General features: G+C 39.1%; 1 protein-coding gene across 1 annotated transcript in view; it reads right to left on the bottom strand.

The window, feature by feature from the left end:
- Window positions 1-1222: 1222 nt before the first annotated feature.
- Window positions 1223-20285, bottom strand: part of LOC133635426 (A disintegrin and metalloproteinase with thrombospondin motifs 10-like) — a 105151-nt gene continuing 86088 nt past the window's right edge. Inside the window, exons 23-25 of the mRNA XM_062028623.1 lie at window positions 7338-7514; window positions 6447-6612; window positions 1223-3223 (exon numbers count right to left, since the gene is read on the bottom strand). Coding sequence (XP_061884607.1) covers window positions 3114-3223; window positions 6447-6612; window positions 7338-7514 — 453 coding nt within the window. The 3' untranslated portion in view covers window positions 1223-3113. The remainder of the gene's footprint in view (window positions 3224-6446; window positions 6613-7337; window positions 7515-20285) is intronic.

Raw genomic sequence — 20285 nt, 5'->3', positions numbered from 1 at the left:
AAAAAATCTATTCACATTTTAAATGCGATTCTAAATTGATTCATAATTCTCAAAAATCAATAAAAAAGATATACATAAATATATGTTTTTAAAGAATGCATTTTTTTAAAGGAATCAAATCAAGAATTGGTTTGAAACAAGAACAGTTTCTGAATCGAATCATGACTTTAAGAAGCAAAATCTAATAGTAATTTGTTGTAGGATTCACATCCCTAAAAAACAGTTGTTTTGCCACCAGAGAGCAACACCAACCCTTGGGATGGATACCTTTCACATTTGAACCAATACAGTTCAATTCCTGTTACCCGGGAATCAATATCGGTACTTACCGTGCCAATCGTCAGTACTTTTGTGTGTGGTAATTGTAAATGGTAATTGTTTAATAATAAAATCGATTTATTTCTTAAATTTTTTACATAACACTTAAAAATGACCTTATTCTGATAACTGTGCTGTCCAGTTGTCATAGTTTATTTATTTATTCTTATTGCATTTTAAGGCTCATTTTTAAGTATTATAAAGTAAGGTTGACCAAAAAAATTGATTTACATCCAAATTGCGATTCCCATTCAACCCGATTTATCATTTTCAAAAATCAATTAAAAAATCAAATAGAATTAAGATTAATTTTTAGGCCGTCTCTATGCTTAATCGCTGCACATATTACAACATACGTCAGCAGCCAAGATGAGCCTAACCGGTAACCTGTTTTGAAAAGGTTTTATAATTTTTTTTTATACCAAATAATATATTCCGAGAATCGTTTTGAATTGAAAATCAATTCTGAATCGAATCGTTGCCCCAAAAATCGGATTTTAATTGATTGGAGAGTTGATTCACATCCCTACTAACCAGTTGTTTTGCCACCAGACAGCAACAACAACCCCACTGTTATCACCAGGGATGGGTACCTTTCACATTTGGACCGATAAGGTACCAACTCCCGGTACCAGGGAATCGTAATCATGGGTACCAATTTTCGGTACTTTTGTGTGTGTTAATAGTTTCATAATAAAATCACATGTTTATTGTAACATTTAAAATTCTGTGTTAAAACTAACTGTGTTGTCCAGTTTTTATATCTTGTTTTCTTATTGCATTTCTGAGTCTCATTTACAAGTATTATATAGTAGACTTTGCATGCAGTTGCAATTCTAGGACATTAGATGGCAGTGATGTATAGGCTAAAGTGTCTTGCCTAGATAAGAAGTAGTCTTTGCCATGAAGCTGAATTTACCAATCTAGTCTTATGTTTACTAGTAGTATAGTAAAGTATTTATACAAATTACTGTGGTGCTGAATTTCCCCCAGGGATCAATAAAGTACTTTCTATTCTATTCTATAGTGTAAGTATTGTACTTATTACAAACGACCTGTTTGATTGTAACGTACGTACATCTTTGTAGTTTTCATTGACAAATTTGGAGGTGTTGAAATCGCCATGGAAAATTGCTAATGCTAATCTTTAGAATGTCTATGGCAAATCCAATGAGGTAGCACATTTTGAAAAGTGGAACCTTACTGTTTTTTTTGGTGCTTTTTTCTTGCTTTGTTGGCATGAAAAATTGCAACATGACAGAGGCAGTTTGGCTGAGTCCACTTGAGTGCTTGTTTCCTTGCCAAGTATTCAAGACAGTGTTTAGTCTGCAATTGGACAAGACGTCACAAGCAACAAAGGTATTGAAATACCGATACCCGGTGATACTGACGGAATTCAATCGGTAACTATAAAAGTACTGAATATGCTACTCATCCCCGGTGACCGCACCAAGACATACAGTAGGGAAGGAATTCATATGGGCCCATTCCTGGGTGGATCTCCCGTGAGAAGAAGAGGGTGGGGGGGGGGGGGGGGGGGGTTAATCATTTTGCAATGCTGTCTGCTGAACATGATGGAAAGTGTCACTCTCCATAGCAACTGACACTGTGGTCAAAGTTGGAATTGCTATACTCTAATGCCATCTGGCGGGTAAGGTGGATAGCGCCCCCTCCCATTCGTCACGTTTCATATGTCAGGTAAACCGTGATGAATGGGCCATATGAATCCCCTTCCTACTATAAATTTCTTAGGGAAAACTCTACACCTAAAATTTACACCTGAAGAAGTCTTTTGGATGAGAGATGAAATGTTTTCAACAAGTCCAGTTGCCTCCATTCAACCTTTGCCTATTACCATCACCTGGTTGACTGAGAATCGACATAAACATTCAGTGGGAACTAAAGACTTGTGTCCCAATACTTTTGTCTATGTCGCGTACATGTATGGAAGAAATCTTTTCACCAGTTTGAACGATGCATGCAATCCGGTCATTAATCATCAGACTATGCCACAGAGGAGACAGTGTATAATTAGACAGTGAGTCACAATGACATTGAATTTCCGTTAAAGTCACTTAAACTGTTGAGTAAGTGGTTCAAAAATAGAGCGTCTCGGCACAAAAAAAAAAAGAGCTTTCATTTGGAGATTCCGTTAAAAGCTGCCCAACATAAAATGGCATAAAATATTAACACTACAAATGTGGCATGTGTTTGTTCTGTGCAGGGTTAAAATATTGTAGATATAAAGTGAAATAAAAGCTTTTCTGCAAGTCCAAACAAACACAAATATGAATTGTGCAAATCAATGATGATGAACACTTAAGATATGCATAAAGTAAAAACTATCAGGTCACTTTTTTCATAATATAAGATATTCCTTCTCAATGGAGTGGATTGTTTTTAAACAAAAATATTACCTTTTAAGATCAAGCTTAACAATTAGACCAAAGTAAACACGAGTAAACCCTCCCAAGATCCGATATTGCAACCTGTCCTGTAGCCAAGGAGTGGCTGCAGAAGTAGCACCAAAATATTACAAGAAAATAATATTACAAGAAAATAATACTCCCTCCAGTGGAATGTAGAAGTCAGCTCATGCTGCAAGGACACATGGCTGGTAAAATGTCACTGTGAACAGTCATGGCGTCACTGGGAGTCTGACAGCAGCCCAATACCTACCTCTCTCGGGATGCTGCCACAAGGCTCATTTTGTGTGCGTGCGTGTGTGTGTGTGTGTGTGTGTGTGTGTGTGTGTGGGTGGGGGCGTGTGTCTTGTAACATCCACCATGTCCAGATCAGTGTCCCTGGCATGTTTTACAGCACATCTGTCTAAAATATGGTCGGCTGCAGAACTTGAACCTGAGCACAAGGGGGCAGTAGGCCACAGTGTTCACATCTTTGCACTCTGCAGGGAAGACAGAGTAGATTAAAGACACAAACAATTCTGAAATATACATGGATTGCATTAATATTATGACATTTTTAATGCATAAATGAACTATAAACAATGGAGCGTGTGTACTGAATTAATTTACTGGTGCCAGGCATTATGGTTATGTGCTATGTTTTTTATGTATTAAGAGTTATTAAGTGGGCCACAAGTTGTCACAAAATGAGTGTTCTTGAACAGAAATTGTATTCTTTGATACACGTTACAATGGGGCTGTTGTTCAACAAATACTGCGAATAATTAGAACACATTGGGCCTGCTCGACTACTGTGCAAAATATTGTGTGCAAACTATGAAATTGTGTGACCGTTTGCAACTGATAACAAGTGCAAAAGTGCTGCAGACTGCCCTGCTTAAATGAGGATTTTGCGTTTATAGAAGCTCCTATAAAATCTTTATAAAAGCCCGATTTAGACAAAATAACCTACTTTTAGCACGCTGAAGGTGTGCACTGAGAGGCGCTGCGGTGTTGCGATGGTGTGTTTGGAATAATCCAGACAAAAGAAAACGCATACAGCAAGACGTTTTATCGTATAAAAGATATATTATAGTAATATACTGTACGTTCCTATATGGAAAAAATAAACACCATAAAAAAAGCAGACAACAAAACAAATGTCTATGAATGTTCTCATTCATCCAGGTCATTGTCATCTCAGGGCATTCAATCGATCGCAACTGGACTGTTTAGACACCATCTGTCTCCCACATACAACACTGTCCTTCAACCATTCCTAAAAGACTCTGCAATTTAGCCTCCCACAAATACCAGGAGTTACAAACATTCTGGTCACAGAAGGTGACCAATGTGCCGTTTGTTTACAACTGACTGGAACGCTTACGTGGGGAGTTCCGACTATTTTGGACTGGTAGTAGTCGATCCACAGCGACCGTTCTGCCACACAATATCTCAATTCTAATGAGGGGAAATTACACTTCAACGACTGTCCTTGGCTTTGACAGTTAGGATTGCTCGTTTGCATCAAAATAGTTGTTTTTCTCAATACAATAGGGCGAAACCATCAGGCACACCCTCCTGGTTTTGGAGTATAAATATTTTGGGTTTTGGCACCTGTCACTAGACTGGATATGACCAATCTATTCTATGAGCACGAACTGATGAGGCCTACTCGGATGAGAGGCAAAACGTCTTCTAAGACAAACCAAACAGTCCAGCTGCGATCGATTGAATGCCCTGAGATAACAAACCAAATCAATTAAATTTGTTTTAATCAGCTATTTAAGTCATTCAGCAGCTATAAAATTATATTGCTGACTAGAGAATATGTCTAGTATCTTTTATTTATGACAGTCCAAATACAGTAGGTTGACCCGCACACAGACAGAGGATTCTCTGTCCATCATCTGTCTTTGCAGCACAATTTACTCCCTTCTCACAGACGTGCTAAATATAGAGACAAAACAGCAGCTGCACTACAGTTTTAGTCTTGATAAATCACATTGCAAACACTAAATGGTTATATTTGCATTTCCTCTCATTATTATAGGTCTTCTAATAATCAGCATATATTTTACATATTCATGAAGAGAGACACGCTAAATGGATTGAGCGTTTATGAGCATAAGCTTAGTAGATCAGCTTTGCGTGTGCTACCAAGTTTGCACGTGTTTTAATACATGCAAACCATTAGTAGATCAGGCCCATTGTCATTATCAATTGGGGCGTACATTATAATCAATTAACAGATTCCTGCAAATCTATAGCATTTAGTGCACAATTCAGTGAACTTGGACTAACTGTCTCATGAAGGCTTCATGATCTAATTTGCATAAGTAGCCGTGATGCATGTGAGCAAAAAACATAAGCAAAACAAATGTTTTAAAATACTGACTGAATTTTTTTTTTTTTTGTGGCTTGTTTTTGAGTGCTTTTAGATGAGGATTTTAGATCCTCTACTCGTTAAATTGGCAACACTGATCCCTGCTCTGTTCCCTAACACACAGGTGTCAAACTCCAGGCAAAAGCCTGAAAATAATATGCGTCAATAAAGTACTTTATTTTTTCTTACTACCAGTAAATGTATTCGTTTTTTTCAGTTTAGAAAAAAATACAAGTATTGGATGCAGTTGCATATATTTTTATTCAATATTATCTAATTATGTGACAAATATTATATTATTATAATTACATTTGTTTTCTTGAAATAAAAATAAATTATAGGCTCCAGCACCCCCCGCGACCCTGAAAGGGACAAGCGGTAGAAAATGGATGGATGGATATTTGCTTGACTGATGTGTGAATCTGTAATAATATTGTTCATGTTATTAATGTAATGTTAGTTACATGTGTATAATTTTAGGTTAAAAATTAGTTATTATCTGTGATAATAGTGTATTAGTTTCGTATTTCCTAACACTGTAACAAATATTTTATTATCGTACAATAGAAACGTTTTTGTTAAAATAAAAAAAACACCTGATTGATTTATAATTTCAAAGCAAGTTATCCATTAAATTGTACATTGTAAAAATTACAACAGATTTTATGGTCAGTCACCAGAATTGTACAGTTAAATATTTACAGTAATCCACTCTAAAATCAACAATAACCATAGATCTTAAGATAAAAAACTGGCCGCTCTGTCGGCAGAATTTTTTTCGTAAAAAAACAGTGACACGGTAACATCATGTAAAAAAAACCCAACAACATTGTAAATTCTAAGATACAATTCTGGCTCCTGAATACGGAATACGTAAAATAAAATATTGATCAAATGCATAGGCAGTTGTGTAATTATATCATGCGGTGAATCATTATACAGTACATTTATATTCATGTATTATTCACTGTTCCAAGCGGCTCTCTGAGGGCAGCCATAACTGCAATATGGCCCTCAGTGAAAACGAGTTTGACACCCCTGGTATAACAGATAGCGCCAAATTTAATTGCCGGTCAAAATGTATGTGTAGCGGGCCGTCAAATTTGAAAGAATGTAAGGTAAACACTGCTACAACATGGACTTTGAACTATAATATTTTTGACTGTTACTTTTCCCACAAAACTAATTACAAGCATATTTAAAATTATAATTTTGAATGCCAAAATTGAATGTTTAATTTAAGTTAAAAACATAATTGACTTGACCACATCCAATCAAATTGTATATGATGTGCATTTCTGTGCATCTATCCTTTGGTTAACAATTTAATAGCTGACCTTCGGTGGTGTCCGTACTGACAGGCAGACTGAGGTCACATTTGCTCTTGCACTGCTGCATGGAGATTGGCCGCAGATGTTCCTGACACTCATTGGATGGCATGCTGGTGTGCGTCAGACACTGCACGGACCGCATCTCCTGACCAAGTCCACACTTTGCAGAACACTGCCAGGCAAAAAAAACATACAGTAAGTCTGCCTACGGTAGCCATGCTCCGACAATCCATTAAGCGGTGCGCCTTTGTAGCTTACCAAAGTCGTACTAAAACATTTTGACAGATTTTTGAGCGCCGTACGTAATGTTCTATGAGTAATCTTTTCAATGAAACATCAAAATGTTGGTCTTGCTTGATTACCAGCACTTGTTAGCGTCATTTATTAAATAGGCGTCAACTTGCAGTCCACACATACTGTATCTATTTTATGTGACTGCCATCTTCTGGTTACACTTATCATTAATGATAAGTGTAACCAGAAGATGACTGATTTTATTTGGTACACTGTGTAATTACACAGTGTACCAAATAAAATCAGTCAGTAAGCACAACCAGAATTAGAATATATACAAAGCGAGTCGGGTTGTAAGGTGAACTGTCGATTTTTGCGAAAATGAAAGGATTTTAAGTGCGCATTATAGTCTGAAAAATACGGCAATAACTAAGTGTAACTTTACCATGAATTGGTAAACTTTACCATGAATTCAGCCTAAACACTTTCGGTCTGCAACATTTTTAATTTATGAATGTACAACTGTTTGTTTATGAATGTACAACTGTTTGTTTATGTAAAACCGTTTGTTTATTTTGTTGACCATTGACCGAAGAAATAATAAACTAACTTGGTGAAAATACCAACATGGACTACAATATATGCAAGTCCAAGATGTCTTACCTCTCCCCAAGGACCTATCACCCACTGAGGTGGAGGGCAGCGCTTCAGGTTGCAGCGCACTCTAGAGGTGGGCCGACCATGCTTGGGGCACTTGGACTCTGGCAGCGTGTCCCCACTCTCCCCACTCTTGCACAAAACCACTCGGTGCCTGTAGCCAGGACCACAGCTGGGCGTACACTGTGGGCGGAACACATGAGGATAAAGGGAGAAATAGGAAAAAACGAAAATGAGCAAAGGGGTTCACTGCGGTCACCAGCAAAACAAAGCTTTGTCCACTCCAAAGAGAGCAGCAGTTGTATAGAAACATCTCTAAAGCCTACTTGGTTTCAGTAAATCATTTGCACTTAGTCTTAGACTGTTTTCTCAGAAATTACAACTTTATTATTTTATGTCAAGAAAGCAAGGAAATCCTGCTCAACACACCAAAGGGCAACTTGGGCTGTGCATTAATGTTGCACGTTTGACTTTTATTCCTGTGACTATAAGACAAGTATGAGTAATTGAAGCTTTTATTAGCAGACTGTGAGGGAAGACAATACATTATATGAATCGGTACAGTTTACAAAGTACCACTAAATGATAACACCCGAATAAGTTTTGCAACTTGTTAAAGTCGGGGCCCAAGATAATCCATTCATGGTACAAATATATACTATCAGCATAATACAGTCATCATACAAGTTAATCATCAAAACAGAGTCACTAATAGGCATAATAATAATGTAGAAATATAGGTCACAACTTTGTAGGATATTTACAGCAAGCAGTGAACAATAGAAGCTCAGAGAGCATGAGAAAAAGTAGATACAATTATTTCCAATCCGGGGGTGGGATGTGGAGAGGGTGGGGGTGGTGTTAGGTAAAATTTATAGCCACTTGTAGGTGTTCTTTCAGTGCGGTTTTGAAGGTGGATAGGGATGCAATTTCTTTTGCACCTGTTAGGAGTGCATTTCATATTGAGGAGAATGATTTAAAACCCTTGTTAGATCGGAATCTGGGTTTGTTGTGGTTTGTGGAACTCCCCCTAGTGTTGTGGTTATGGCGGTCATTCAGGAAGTAATTTGACATGTACATCAGTATCAGGGAGATGTAGCAAATTTTGTATACAAGGTTTAGTGCAATTTGTTTGACTCTGTCCTCCACCCTTAGCCAGCCCACTTTAGGTAGGAGTGAGATAGGATCAGGGGTGGGGGTTGAGAAGTACCCTGACTAGCTTGTTTTTGGTTGTTTGTAGTCTTGATTTAAGAGTTTTTGATGTGCTGTGGTACCAGGAGGTGCATGCATAATTGAAAAAGGGCTGGATAAGAGTTCCCCCTAGGGTCCTCATGATGTTTTTGGTGACCAAAGAGGAGATTATGTACAGAAATCTGGTTTGTCGGTTGCCCTTTTTGATTACCTTGGTTGCCATTTTACCAAATGTTAAATGTTAGCCTGTAGAATGGAGGCACATATACAGCTTTGTTTGCAAACACTCTGATCAAGAGTCTTCAAATGGCACTTATTTGGAAAATCAAATCCTAACCTTGGAAAAACTTGTGTTCAATACACTGTAAAAATGTTCATTGTAAATTCACAGCAAATGACTATCTAATAATTTCATTACTTTTCCAGTAACATTTACAGTAATTTTACTGTGAAATATCTTTGCAGCAATTAACTAAGTGCAGAGCTGGGACTTTACAGTTAAGTACAATAAAGTTACAACTATAAATGCTGTAACGTCACAATTGTAATTTTGCTGCAGTAGTTACTCTCTCGTTTTAACAGCATACTGTCATCTACTGTACAAGAGTGTGCAACATAGTCTACAGAACCCCGTGAGAGAAATCAATTTGAATTTACAGTAATTTGTTGTGACATTACAGAGGACTATGATTACAGTATTTTACTGTGAAATATCAATCAATCAATCAATGTTTATTTATATAGCCCTAAATCACAAGTGTCTCAAAGGGCTGTACAAGCCACAACGACATCCTCGGTACAGAGCCCACATACGGGCAAGGAAAAACTCACCCCAGTGGGACGTCGGTGAATGACTATGAGAAACCTTGGAGAGGACCGCATATGTGGGTAACCCCCCCCCCTCTAGGGGAGACCGAAAGCAACGGATGTCGAGTGGGTCTGACATAACATTGTGAAAGTCCAGTCCACAGTGGATCCAACACATCAGCGGGAGTCCAGTCCACAGCGGGGCCAACAGGAAACCATCCCGAGCGGAGACGGGTCAGCAGCGCAGAGATGTCCCCAACCGATGCACAGGCTAGTGGTCCACCCGGGGTCCCGGCTCTGGACAGCCAGCACTTCATCCATGGCCACCGGACCTATGCAACTCCCCCTCGCAAGGGACAGGGGAGAAGAGGAGAGAAGAAAAGAAACGGCAGATCAACTGGTCTAAAAAAGGGGGGGTCTATTTAAAGGCTAGATTATACAAATGAGTTTTAAGATGGGACTTAAATGCTTCTACTGAGGTAGCATCTCTAACTGTTACCGGGAGGGCATTCCAGAGTACTGGAGCCCGAATAGAAAACGCTCTATAGCCCGCAGACTTTTTTTTGGCTCTGGGAATCACTAATAAGCCGGAGTTCTTTGAACGCAGATTTCTTGTCGGGACATATGGTACAATACAATCGGCGAGATAGGCTGGAGCTAAACCGTGTAATATTTTATACGTAAGTAGTAAAACCTTAAAGTCGCATCTTAAGTGCACAGGAAGCCAGTGCAAGTGAGCCAGTATAGGCGTAATATGATCAAACTTTCTTGTTTTTGTCAAAAGCCTTGCAGCCGCATTTTGTACCAACTGTAATCTTTTAATGCTAGACATAGGGAGGCCCGAAAATAATACGTTACAGTAATCGAGACGAGACGTAACGAACGCATGAATAATGATCTCAGCGTCGCTAGTGGACAAGATGGAACGAATTTTAGCGATATTACGGAGATGAAAGAAGGCCGTTTTAGTAACACTCTTAATGTGTGACTCAAACGAGAGAGTTGGGTCGAAGATAATACCCAGATTCTTTACCGAGTCTCCTTGTTTAATTGTTTGGTTGTCAAATGTTAAGGTGGTATTATTAAATAGATGTTGGTGTCTAGCAGGACCGATAATCAGCATTTCCGTTTTCTTAGCGTTGAGTTGCAAAAAGTTAGCGGACATCCATTGTTTAATTTCATTAAGACACGCCTCCAGCTGACTACAGTCCGGCGTGTTGGTCAGCTTTAGGGGCATGTAGAGTTGAGTGTCATCAGCATAACAGTGAAAGCTAACACCGTACTTGCGTATGATGTCACCCAGCGGCAGCATGTAAATACTAAAGAGTGCAGGGCCAAGAACCGAACCCTGGGGAACTCCGCACGTTACCTTGACATAGTCCGAGGTCACATTGTTATGGGAGACGCACTGTATCCTGTCAGTAAGATAAGAGTTAAACCAAGACAAGGCTAAGTCTGACATACCAATACGTGTTTTGATACGCTCTAATAAAATATTATGATCGACGGTATCGAAAGCGGCGCTAAGATCAAGAAGCAGCAACATAGATGACGCATCAGAATCCATCGTTAGCAATAGATCATTAGTCATTTTTGCGAGGGCTGTCTCCGTAGAGTGATTTGCCCTGAAACCGGATTGAAAAGGTTCACAGAGATTGTTAGTCACTAAGTGTTCATTTAGCTGCTGTGCAACAGTTTTTTCGAGAATTTTGGAAATAAACGGAAGGTGGGAGACCGGTCGGTAGTTTACCATGAGGTCAGGATCGAGGTTAGGTCTTTTGAGCAGAGGATGAATAACCGCTTTTTTGAATGCTAGGGGAACAGTGCCGGAGGAAAGTGATAAGTTTATAATATTTAACACTGATGGACCTAATAATACAAACAGTTCCTTGATAAGTTTCCCAGGAAGTGGGTCAAGTAAACATGTTGTTTGTTTTATCCCACTTACACGCTGTAATAATTCCTCTAATGTTATTTCATCAAAAATAGAGAGACTATTTTGGAGGGCAGTGTCCGTCGTATATACAGTCGTATTTGTGTTAATAGAACCCAGTTGTAGCTGGGATGCGTTGTCTTTAATCTCCTTTCTAATGACTTCAATTTTCTTATTAAAGAAATTCATAAAATCATCTGCCGAGTGGGTGGAGCTACTGGGAGGAGTCCCTTGTTGGGTTAGCGATGCTACTGTACTAAACAGAAATTTAGGATCGTTTTTGTTGAGGCGGATGAGATTTGAGTAGTATTTAGCTTTAGCTAAGGTAAGCATGCGTTTATAAGTTATTAAACTATCACTCCATGCTTGATGGAAAACCTCAAGTTTAGTCGCGCGCCATTTGCGTTCCAGTTTTCTACATGATAATTTATGAGCTCTAATTTCTTCTGTAAACCATGGGGTGCGCCTTTTAGGGGCCCTTTTTTGCTTTAGCGGTGCTATACTATCAATAATTTCGCGCAAGGCATCGTCAAAGTTGTTAGTGAGTTTATCAATAGAGCCGACATAATTTGGGAATGGTGCTATTACCGAAGGCAGTAGGTCAGCAAGAGTCATCGTTGTGGCAGCATTAATGTTGCGGCCGCTATAGCAGTTATTATTATTATTAGCTTGTTGACAAAGAGTCAAAACTTCAAATTTTATAAGGTAATGATCGGACATTACTTTAGTATATGGAAGTATCATAACTTTGGAGGTGGTGACACCCCTGACAAGCACTAGATCTATTGTATTACCGTTGCGATGCGTGGGTTCATGTATTATTTGTGTAAGACCACAGCTATCAATTATGGTTTGGAGCGCCACGCACTGAGGGTCCGATGGGGTATTCATATGGATATTAAAGTCCCCCATTATGATTATATTGTCGGCGTGCGTCACTAGATCAGCAACGAACTCTGAGAATTCACTGATAAAGTCCGAATAGGGCCCAGGGGGGCGGTAGATAACAGCCAGGTCGAGAGGTAGCGGTGTGACAGACCTCATAGTAAGCACCTCAAACGATTTATATTTATTATTTAGGTTAGGGGTAAGGTTGAAATTTTCATTGTATATTAGTGCGACACCCCCTCCCCTTTTAAGAGGGCGGGCAACATGCGCATTCGTATAGTTAGGAGGAGATGCCTCATTGAGCGCAAAAAATTCGTCCGGTTTGAGCCAGGTTTCGCTAAGACCAATGACGTTAAGATTGTTGTCTCTAATGACCTCATTAACCAATAACGCCTTGGGAGACAATGATCTTATGTTTAAAAAGCCCATATTATAGGTATTGGGCTGTTTTGACGAGTTTTTGTTAAGATTATCCGTAGTGGCAATATTAACAATGTTGCGTTTATTATGCGTAGTGCACTTTAAATAGTTTCGACCATATCTAGGAATTGATATGACGGGAATTTTCCGATTGTTTGCTTGGTGCTGCAATAGACTGGACATATCATAATTTGCCACCTCAGTAGAATGCATGTCCACCTCTGACACAGACACAACAGAAAAAACATTATGTGAATTGTGTATTATTCTAAGAGAATTGCTATGCGTACATGGATTATCCAGCCTGGCGCTGGCTAGTTCTAGCTTAACTGACTCCTCACCCGGACTAACAGACATTGTAATTGCCTGTGACCGGGCTTGCTCTAGTGTAGTCAGTCAAGTGAGACTTAAATAGTAGTCTATGTTTCTAGACAGGATGATGGCGCCTTCCTGGTTAGGGTGAAGGCCGTCTCTCATCAGCAAGCCTGGTTTGCCCCAGAAAGAGGGCCAGTTATCAATAAACGTTAGTCCCTGCGTCCTACAGTAGCTAGCCAACCACTTGTTAAGCGAGACTAATCTGCTATATCTCTCATCATTGCCTCTCGCAGGCAGGGGGCCAGAGACAATTACTCGATGCCTGGACATCTTTCTGGCGAGATCACAAGTCCTGGCTATGTTTCTCTTTGTAATCTCTGACTGTCTCATTCTAGTGTCATTGGAGCCAACGTGTACAACTATATTCGCATAATTAGTGGTGCGATTAGCCTGTCGTACGTGTTTACTAGGCCTGTTGCGAGTTAGCTCCCTAAGATTAGCTTCAATGTCAGGTGCTCTGGCCCCGGGGATACACTTTATTGTGGCTGGTTTGCTAAGCTTTATGTTTCGGGTGATGGAGTCCCCTATGACTAAGGTGTGGTGCCCGGTAGACTGGGGTGTAGGACTAGCTAAAGAGCTAAATCTATTATGCGTCTCAACCGGTACACCGTAGCTTGTAGGCCGCTTAGGACTGCTACAAGCTGGGCTAGTTAGCTCGCTACAGCTAACGCTAGCAGATGTGTCCGCAACATCTAAAGTTACGACATTACTCTGCTCTAACTGGCGGACACGGCCCTCTAGCAGAGCCAACCTCTCCGTGAGTATGGTGCAAGACGCGCAGGAAGCCATTACTCACAGTGTTTTCTGTCACCGAGTGAAGTTCCTGCTGTCCTCAGGGAAGTGGTCGCGAAATAACAGTTAATTGTTTTGGAATATATACAGGAATCATACTTTTTACAGTAATTTGTTGTAATGTTACAGTGAATTTTTGTACTTTTACTATGAAAAAACTACTGTTATGAAATCCTTTTGAATCCTGGTTAAAGCAATGCCTCTGCGCTAAATGGTTCAAGGACAGCTTTACATTTACTTTGGACGGACACACATACGTTTCAGGAAGAAAGTGAGGAAGAATGTAAATGTTCTGTTTTTGCATTGTGCATTATTATGGTACACTCTTTTAGTGTATTTACGGTAATTCCCAGCATGCATTGCTCTATGCGCGGGCTCCGGTGTTTAGTCTGTTTATGTGAACGGCAGTGGCCGGTTTGTTATTGTGTTCCCTCAGTAAAGTATACGTATAAAAAGAAGAAGGTTGTCGTCATTGAATTATCAATGGTAGCAGAGGATGTCTAACAACGCTAACTACAGAGTCCCTCCTGCGTTTGAAGAAAATAAGTCATATGAGAGCTGGAAAAATTAGGTTGAAATGTGGATACGTGTTACCGATCTGGATAAGGAGAAACAAGCATTAGCTGTTGCTCTCTCACTGAGGGGGAGAGCTAGAGATACAGCTTTGGAAATACCTGCGGATGATTTGAACAAAGATGACGGGATGAAGACCCTTGTAAAGGCATTGGATAATGTATTCTTAAAAGAAGAAAAGGACAGAGCTTATGATGCATACACGGACTTTGACAAGATTCGGAGAGAAAACGAAGTTTCCATGGTGGATTACATCGTTCAGTTCGAGCAGAGGTACAACAAAATGCGCAAATTTGACATGGTTCTTCCCGACGCTGTTTTGGCATTCAAGTTGTTGGATACAGCCAGTCTCGATGTTAAAGATAAACAGCTTGCGCTTACAACTTGTTCAACACTTACATTTGCAAGCATGAAATCAGCTTTAAAAAGGATTTTTGGAGACAATGTGCAGCCGCCCACATGCAGCGGGGGGAATTCACATGCGCGAAGATGTTGCTTTTTATGTGGATCAAAGGAAAAGAGACGGAAGGAAATTTCGTTCCCAATCCGACCAAAAGAGGGCGCCATTGACTGGCTCAAACCCACTGGATAGGTTTGGCAGAAGATCTAAGTGCGCTATTTGCCAGAGTACATTTCACTGGGCTAAGGACTGCCCAAATAAGGCTGAACATGTAAAAATGACAGAGGAAAATGCAGAGACAGAAACAATTGAAGAGTGCAATGTTACATTGTTTTCTAAAGAGTCAGTTTCTGATGCTGAAATATTCATGGTAGAAGCCTTAGGTTCAGCTGTAATTGACACTGCATGCACCAGAACAGTCTGTGGTGAAAAATGGCTGGAGAATTACATTCATACACTGAAGGAGAGTGACAAGAAAAAAATTGAAAATACACAGAGTAGAAGAGCTTTTAAGTTTGGTGATGGACAAGTTGTTCATTCCATAAAAAAAGTAAAAGTCCCAGCAAAAATAGGACAAACCAGGTTCCACATAGAGACTGAGGTGGTCTCAGTGAACATTCCTTTACTACTAAGTAAAACGTCACTTAAGAGGGCAAAAGCAGTGCTTGACATTGAGAATGATAAAGCCACAATGTTTCAGAAACCAGTGCCTCTTGAGATTACATCCTCTGGACACCACTGTGTAAACATAGTGGACAGAGATTGCACAGCCACCCGTGAGAATGAACCCCAAACTGATGAAGTTCTGGCCATAAGAGATGGCATGAGTAAAGATGAAAAACTCAAAGTATTGGTGAAACTTCACAAGCAGTTTGGACATGCCTCAGTTGATAAACTCAAAAAATTACTAATTAGTGCTGGAAGTAATGATGATGAGAGTGTTACTATTCTGAATGACATCGTAAGTAGCTGTGAAACATGTCTCAAGTACAACAAGCCCAAACCAAAGCCATCAGTTGGTCTACCAATGGCTTCAACATACAATGAAACTGTGGCATTAGATTTACACGAGCTAGAACCAAATGTGTGGTACCTCCACATGATTGATCACTTCACCAGGTTCAGTGCTGGTAGCATTGTTACAACAAAAAAATCCAGTGAAATTGTGAGGCACTTTATTCATTCCTGGGTGAGTGTTCATGGAGCCCCATCTAAGATTTGTTGTGACAATGGAGGTGAATTCAATAACGAGGAAATGAGGGACATGGCTGAGAACTTTAATATTGAAGTGAAAACCACTGCTGCCTACAGTCCATGGAGTAATGGATTGATGGAAAGACATAACCAGACCCTTACAGAGATCCTGTTAAAAGTGAAGAAAAGCAGTGTTTGTGACTGGAAAACAGCCCTAGATTGGGCCTTGATGGCAAAGAATACAATGCACAATGTGCATGGATTTAGTCCATACCAGCTGGTGTTTTGACAAAACCCGAACCTACCTTCTGTGCTGGTTGATAAACCACCTGCCCTGGAGGGCAGTACCATGAGTAAATGGGTAGGACAGCACATTTCAGCATTGCATGAAGCAAGGACAGCGTTTACTGAGGCAGAGTGCTCTGAGAGAATCAGGAGAGCTCTGCGCACACAGCTTCGCAGCAGATGAATACTACGAAACTGGAGATAAAGTGTACTACAAAAGAATGGACTGCAATGAATGGAAAGGCCCTGGGGTGGTAATTGGACAAGACGGGGTGGTAATATTTGTTAGACATGGAGGCTCCTATGTCCGGGTGCATCGCTGTAGACTGCGCAAGGCCATAGATCACTACACTGACACGTCTCGTGACAGCCAAGAAAGCCAGACAGAACTTAATGCAGCAGAATGTGGCATTGAACATGTTGAAGATCTACCCAATACTGTATCTAGTGATGGAGACAGTGTGCCTAACACAGAGAATGCGGCAGGGAGCTCTAATAATGACAGAGACAGCAATGAGCAAGATAATGATCCATCTGACAGACAACCTTCTATCATAAGAACAGACCGTAGTATGAATCTAAAGGCAGGACAATTCATTAAGTATGTGGAAAGAGACACTGGAATTTCACACACAGCAAAAGTGCTAGGTTGAGCGGGAAAGCCAACTGGAAAACACAAGAACTGGTACAATCTGGAGTACACTGAGCCAGTTAACCTCACTGGCACAACAAGGTCAGCTGACCTTTCACAGGTTGACACACTGCAGATTCAATCATTGGACAGGGTGGAACAGCCATCTGATCACGAGGATGTACTTGTTACAAAGGATGTGTCATTTGAATCAGCTAAACTTACTGAAATCAGTAACTGGGAGAAACACGGTGTGTTTGATGAAGTAAAAAACATGGGACAAAAATGCATTTCGACAAGATGGGTGTGTACACTCAAAGACACACCAGACGGCATAGTTCCAAAAGCAAGGCTAGTGGCGAGAGGATTTGAAGAGCTAAACACAAAAGATCTCCCAAAAGACTCGCCAACATGTGCCTCAGAGTCTCTTACACTACTCATGTCTGTGATATGTCAAAACCGATGGACACCCCACTCTATGGACATTAAGTCAGCATTCCTTCAAGGAAATGAGTTATCCCGAGACATCTATGTTCGTCCACCACCTGAAGCCAAGAGTGAGGGAACTCTATGGAAGCTAAACAAATGTGTTTATGGACTAAATCAGGGGTCACCAACGCGGTGCCCGCGGGCACCAGGTCGCCCGTAAGGACCAGATGAGTCGCCCGCGGGCCTGTTCTAAAAAAAAAAAAAAAAAAAAAAAAAAAATTAAAAAAAAAAAAAAAAAAATTTTTTTTTTTTTTTTTTTTTTAATTAAATCTACATAGAAAAAACACAAGATACACTTTCAATCAGTGCATCAACCCAAACAACCTCCCCCATGCACACTCATCCACACCCACTCACACAAAAGGGGTTATTTCTTTCTGCTACCAATATTCTGGTTCCCACAACATAGACAACACATCTGCAAGGGACACAGTCCCTGAAGCAAACATGATTGTATAGGCTGCTGGTCCACTAACATTTTCATTAATTACTATTTTTTATGTAATTATTTTTATATTGTTTTACTTTCTTTTTTATCCAAGAAAATGTTTTTTATTTATTTATCTTATTTTATTTTATTTTTTCAAAAAGGGCCTTATCTTCAACAGACCAGGTTGTCAATGAAATTAGATTTGTTTAAAGGGTTTTTTAAACCAGGCCCAGTCCAGATAATGTCCAAGTCAGACTCAGCAACACACACCTTCATTCATGTACACAGAAAAAAATTAGGGAACACAACAGATTGCATATAATTTACAAACAAAATTACATTTTCAAAATAAGCATTTATGTACAGTCCAGATTATGTCCAGGTCACTCAAATTAGGGAACACAACAACAGATATCATATAATCTATAAACATAATTATACTTTCAAAATAAGCCTTTGAGGACTTGTCATCTTTTTTTTAAATGTTTTTTGGCATCATTATCGTTTTCAACCATGTAACTTTCTAAAGTTAGAAAATACTGAATAAATGTTTTAAAGAAAGTAATACTAAGTGAATATCTGTTGTTGGCCTTAAAAATAAACATTTTACCGAGTACTATAATTAAATTGACTAAATCATGATTGTCAATGAACTCTCCTAAAATAACAGAAACCACATTAAGCTTCATAAACAAACCAATCCTTAAACACATTTTTTCAACTTCCACCCAAAACAAAGACACAATATGACAATACCAAAACAAATGCAGGGTGGATTCAGGCTCCTGACAACAAAATCGGCAATCATCTGACTCTGTCGTATTCCATAATTTTAACATTTTCCCTGTGGGTAAGAAGTTATAAATAATTTTAATTTGAAAATAACGATTTTGCACATCGATAGTGGTTTTATAGATTAGTTTGAATATGGCATCCCATGGCAACGGGCAGTCAAAAAAGTCCTCCCATTTTCCATTTGTGTTGTATGAGGCAGCCTTCAAAGATTTCTTTATTAAATAAAAATTATATATTTTTCTATTTATTTTAGTTCCTTTTTGCCAACTAGAATTTCTTATTAGAGGTTTACAAACTAATAATTTAGTAGTTCCATAATTAATTATTTGTTTCCATCTTTTCCCAATTACTCCAGTTAGTTGATAAAATGAAAAGCTTGAGCAAGCATCACCATACATAGCTCTAAATTCATCATACTTCATAATTTTACCATTCTCATTGATAATATCATTGACAAAAATGATTCCTCTTTCAAACATATTTTTCCAAAAGAAAGGCTTTCCATCTATTACAATATTAGAGTTCATCCATATTAACTGCTGCAAAATATCGTCTCTTTTTTCTGGCACATAAAATTGAAAACACCACTATGAGTGGATTGTTTCCTTTATGAACCCCGCCATGTTTCCCAGCAGACTCTCTGGGAGGGGATCACTTGTAAAAAAGGATACAATTTATTTTGATACAGTACCTGTTTTTTGTCCAACAGGACATTTGTGTACCACTCAATGTTTAAATACATCTTTGGAACAATTGATGCTTTTAAAGACAGACACATAGCTTCAAGGTTGAGAAGTTTCAGGCCCCCATATTCATACTCTTTGTACAAAACCTTTCTTTTAATCTTTTCTGGTTTGCCGTTCCAGACAAAATCGAAGACCCTCCGCTCATAAATCTTAAAGTTTTGTGATGGAGCTGGTAATGACAAAAACAAATAAATAAATTGAGGAATAATTAACGAGTTGGCAATAGACATTTTACCATACAAGGTTAGGGATTTCCCTTTCCATAATTGCATAATTTTGTCCAGCTTTCTTAGTCAATTATCATAATTTACTGAGCCTAGATCTTCCAGATTTTCTGGGACAACAACACCAAGTATGTTAACTGGTCCATCTGTCCACAAAACAGGCACTTTGCATTCCATTCGAAAGGACGTTCCCTTTAGATTTCCGATCCTTAACATTTTACATTTATCATAATTAAGCTTAAGGCCAGATTGCTGTGAAAATATGTCCAAAATATTAAGAAGGTTCCGCAAACAATGAGGAAAAATCTTATCTTTGTGAATCAGCCTTTTCTGACATGAACTTCATCAAGAACAAACACAGAACACGCCTCACTGATGCACATCTGCAAGACTCACTCAGAGTTGCAGTGTCAAGTTACACACCAGAGTACAACACACTAGTTAACAGCATGCAATGCCAGGCTTCCCACTAACTGACAAAGAAACAGATAACAGATTTGGTGTCCAGTTCAAAGTGTGACATGATTTAAAAATTTGAGAGTTTACTTTTGTATTTTACATGAGTTATTATTTGTACAAACATGGTGCAAAGTAATTCATGATTTGTTAAAAAATGTTAGTGGCTAGCTAGTTAAAATGGGATATTGTGATTTCACAAGACTGTCTTAGAAGTGATCATTTGAAAATGTTCCATTTGAAAAATCTGCACTTAGAGAAAATATAAAAATAAAGTGTTACATATTGATATTTATCTGTTTCTATATATATTTATTGTGAGAAA

The sequence above is a fragment of the Entelurus aequoreus genome, linkage group LG19, assembly GCF_033978785.1.
Source record: "Entelurus aequoreus isolate RoL-2023_Sb linkage group LG19, RoL_Eaeq_v1.1, whole genome shotgun sequence".
Lineage (NCBI taxonomy): Eukaryota > Metazoa > Chordata > Actinopteri > Syngnathiformes > Syngnathidae > Entelurus > Entelurus aequoreus.
This window is presented reverse-complemented; position numbering and strand designations above follow the sequence as displayed.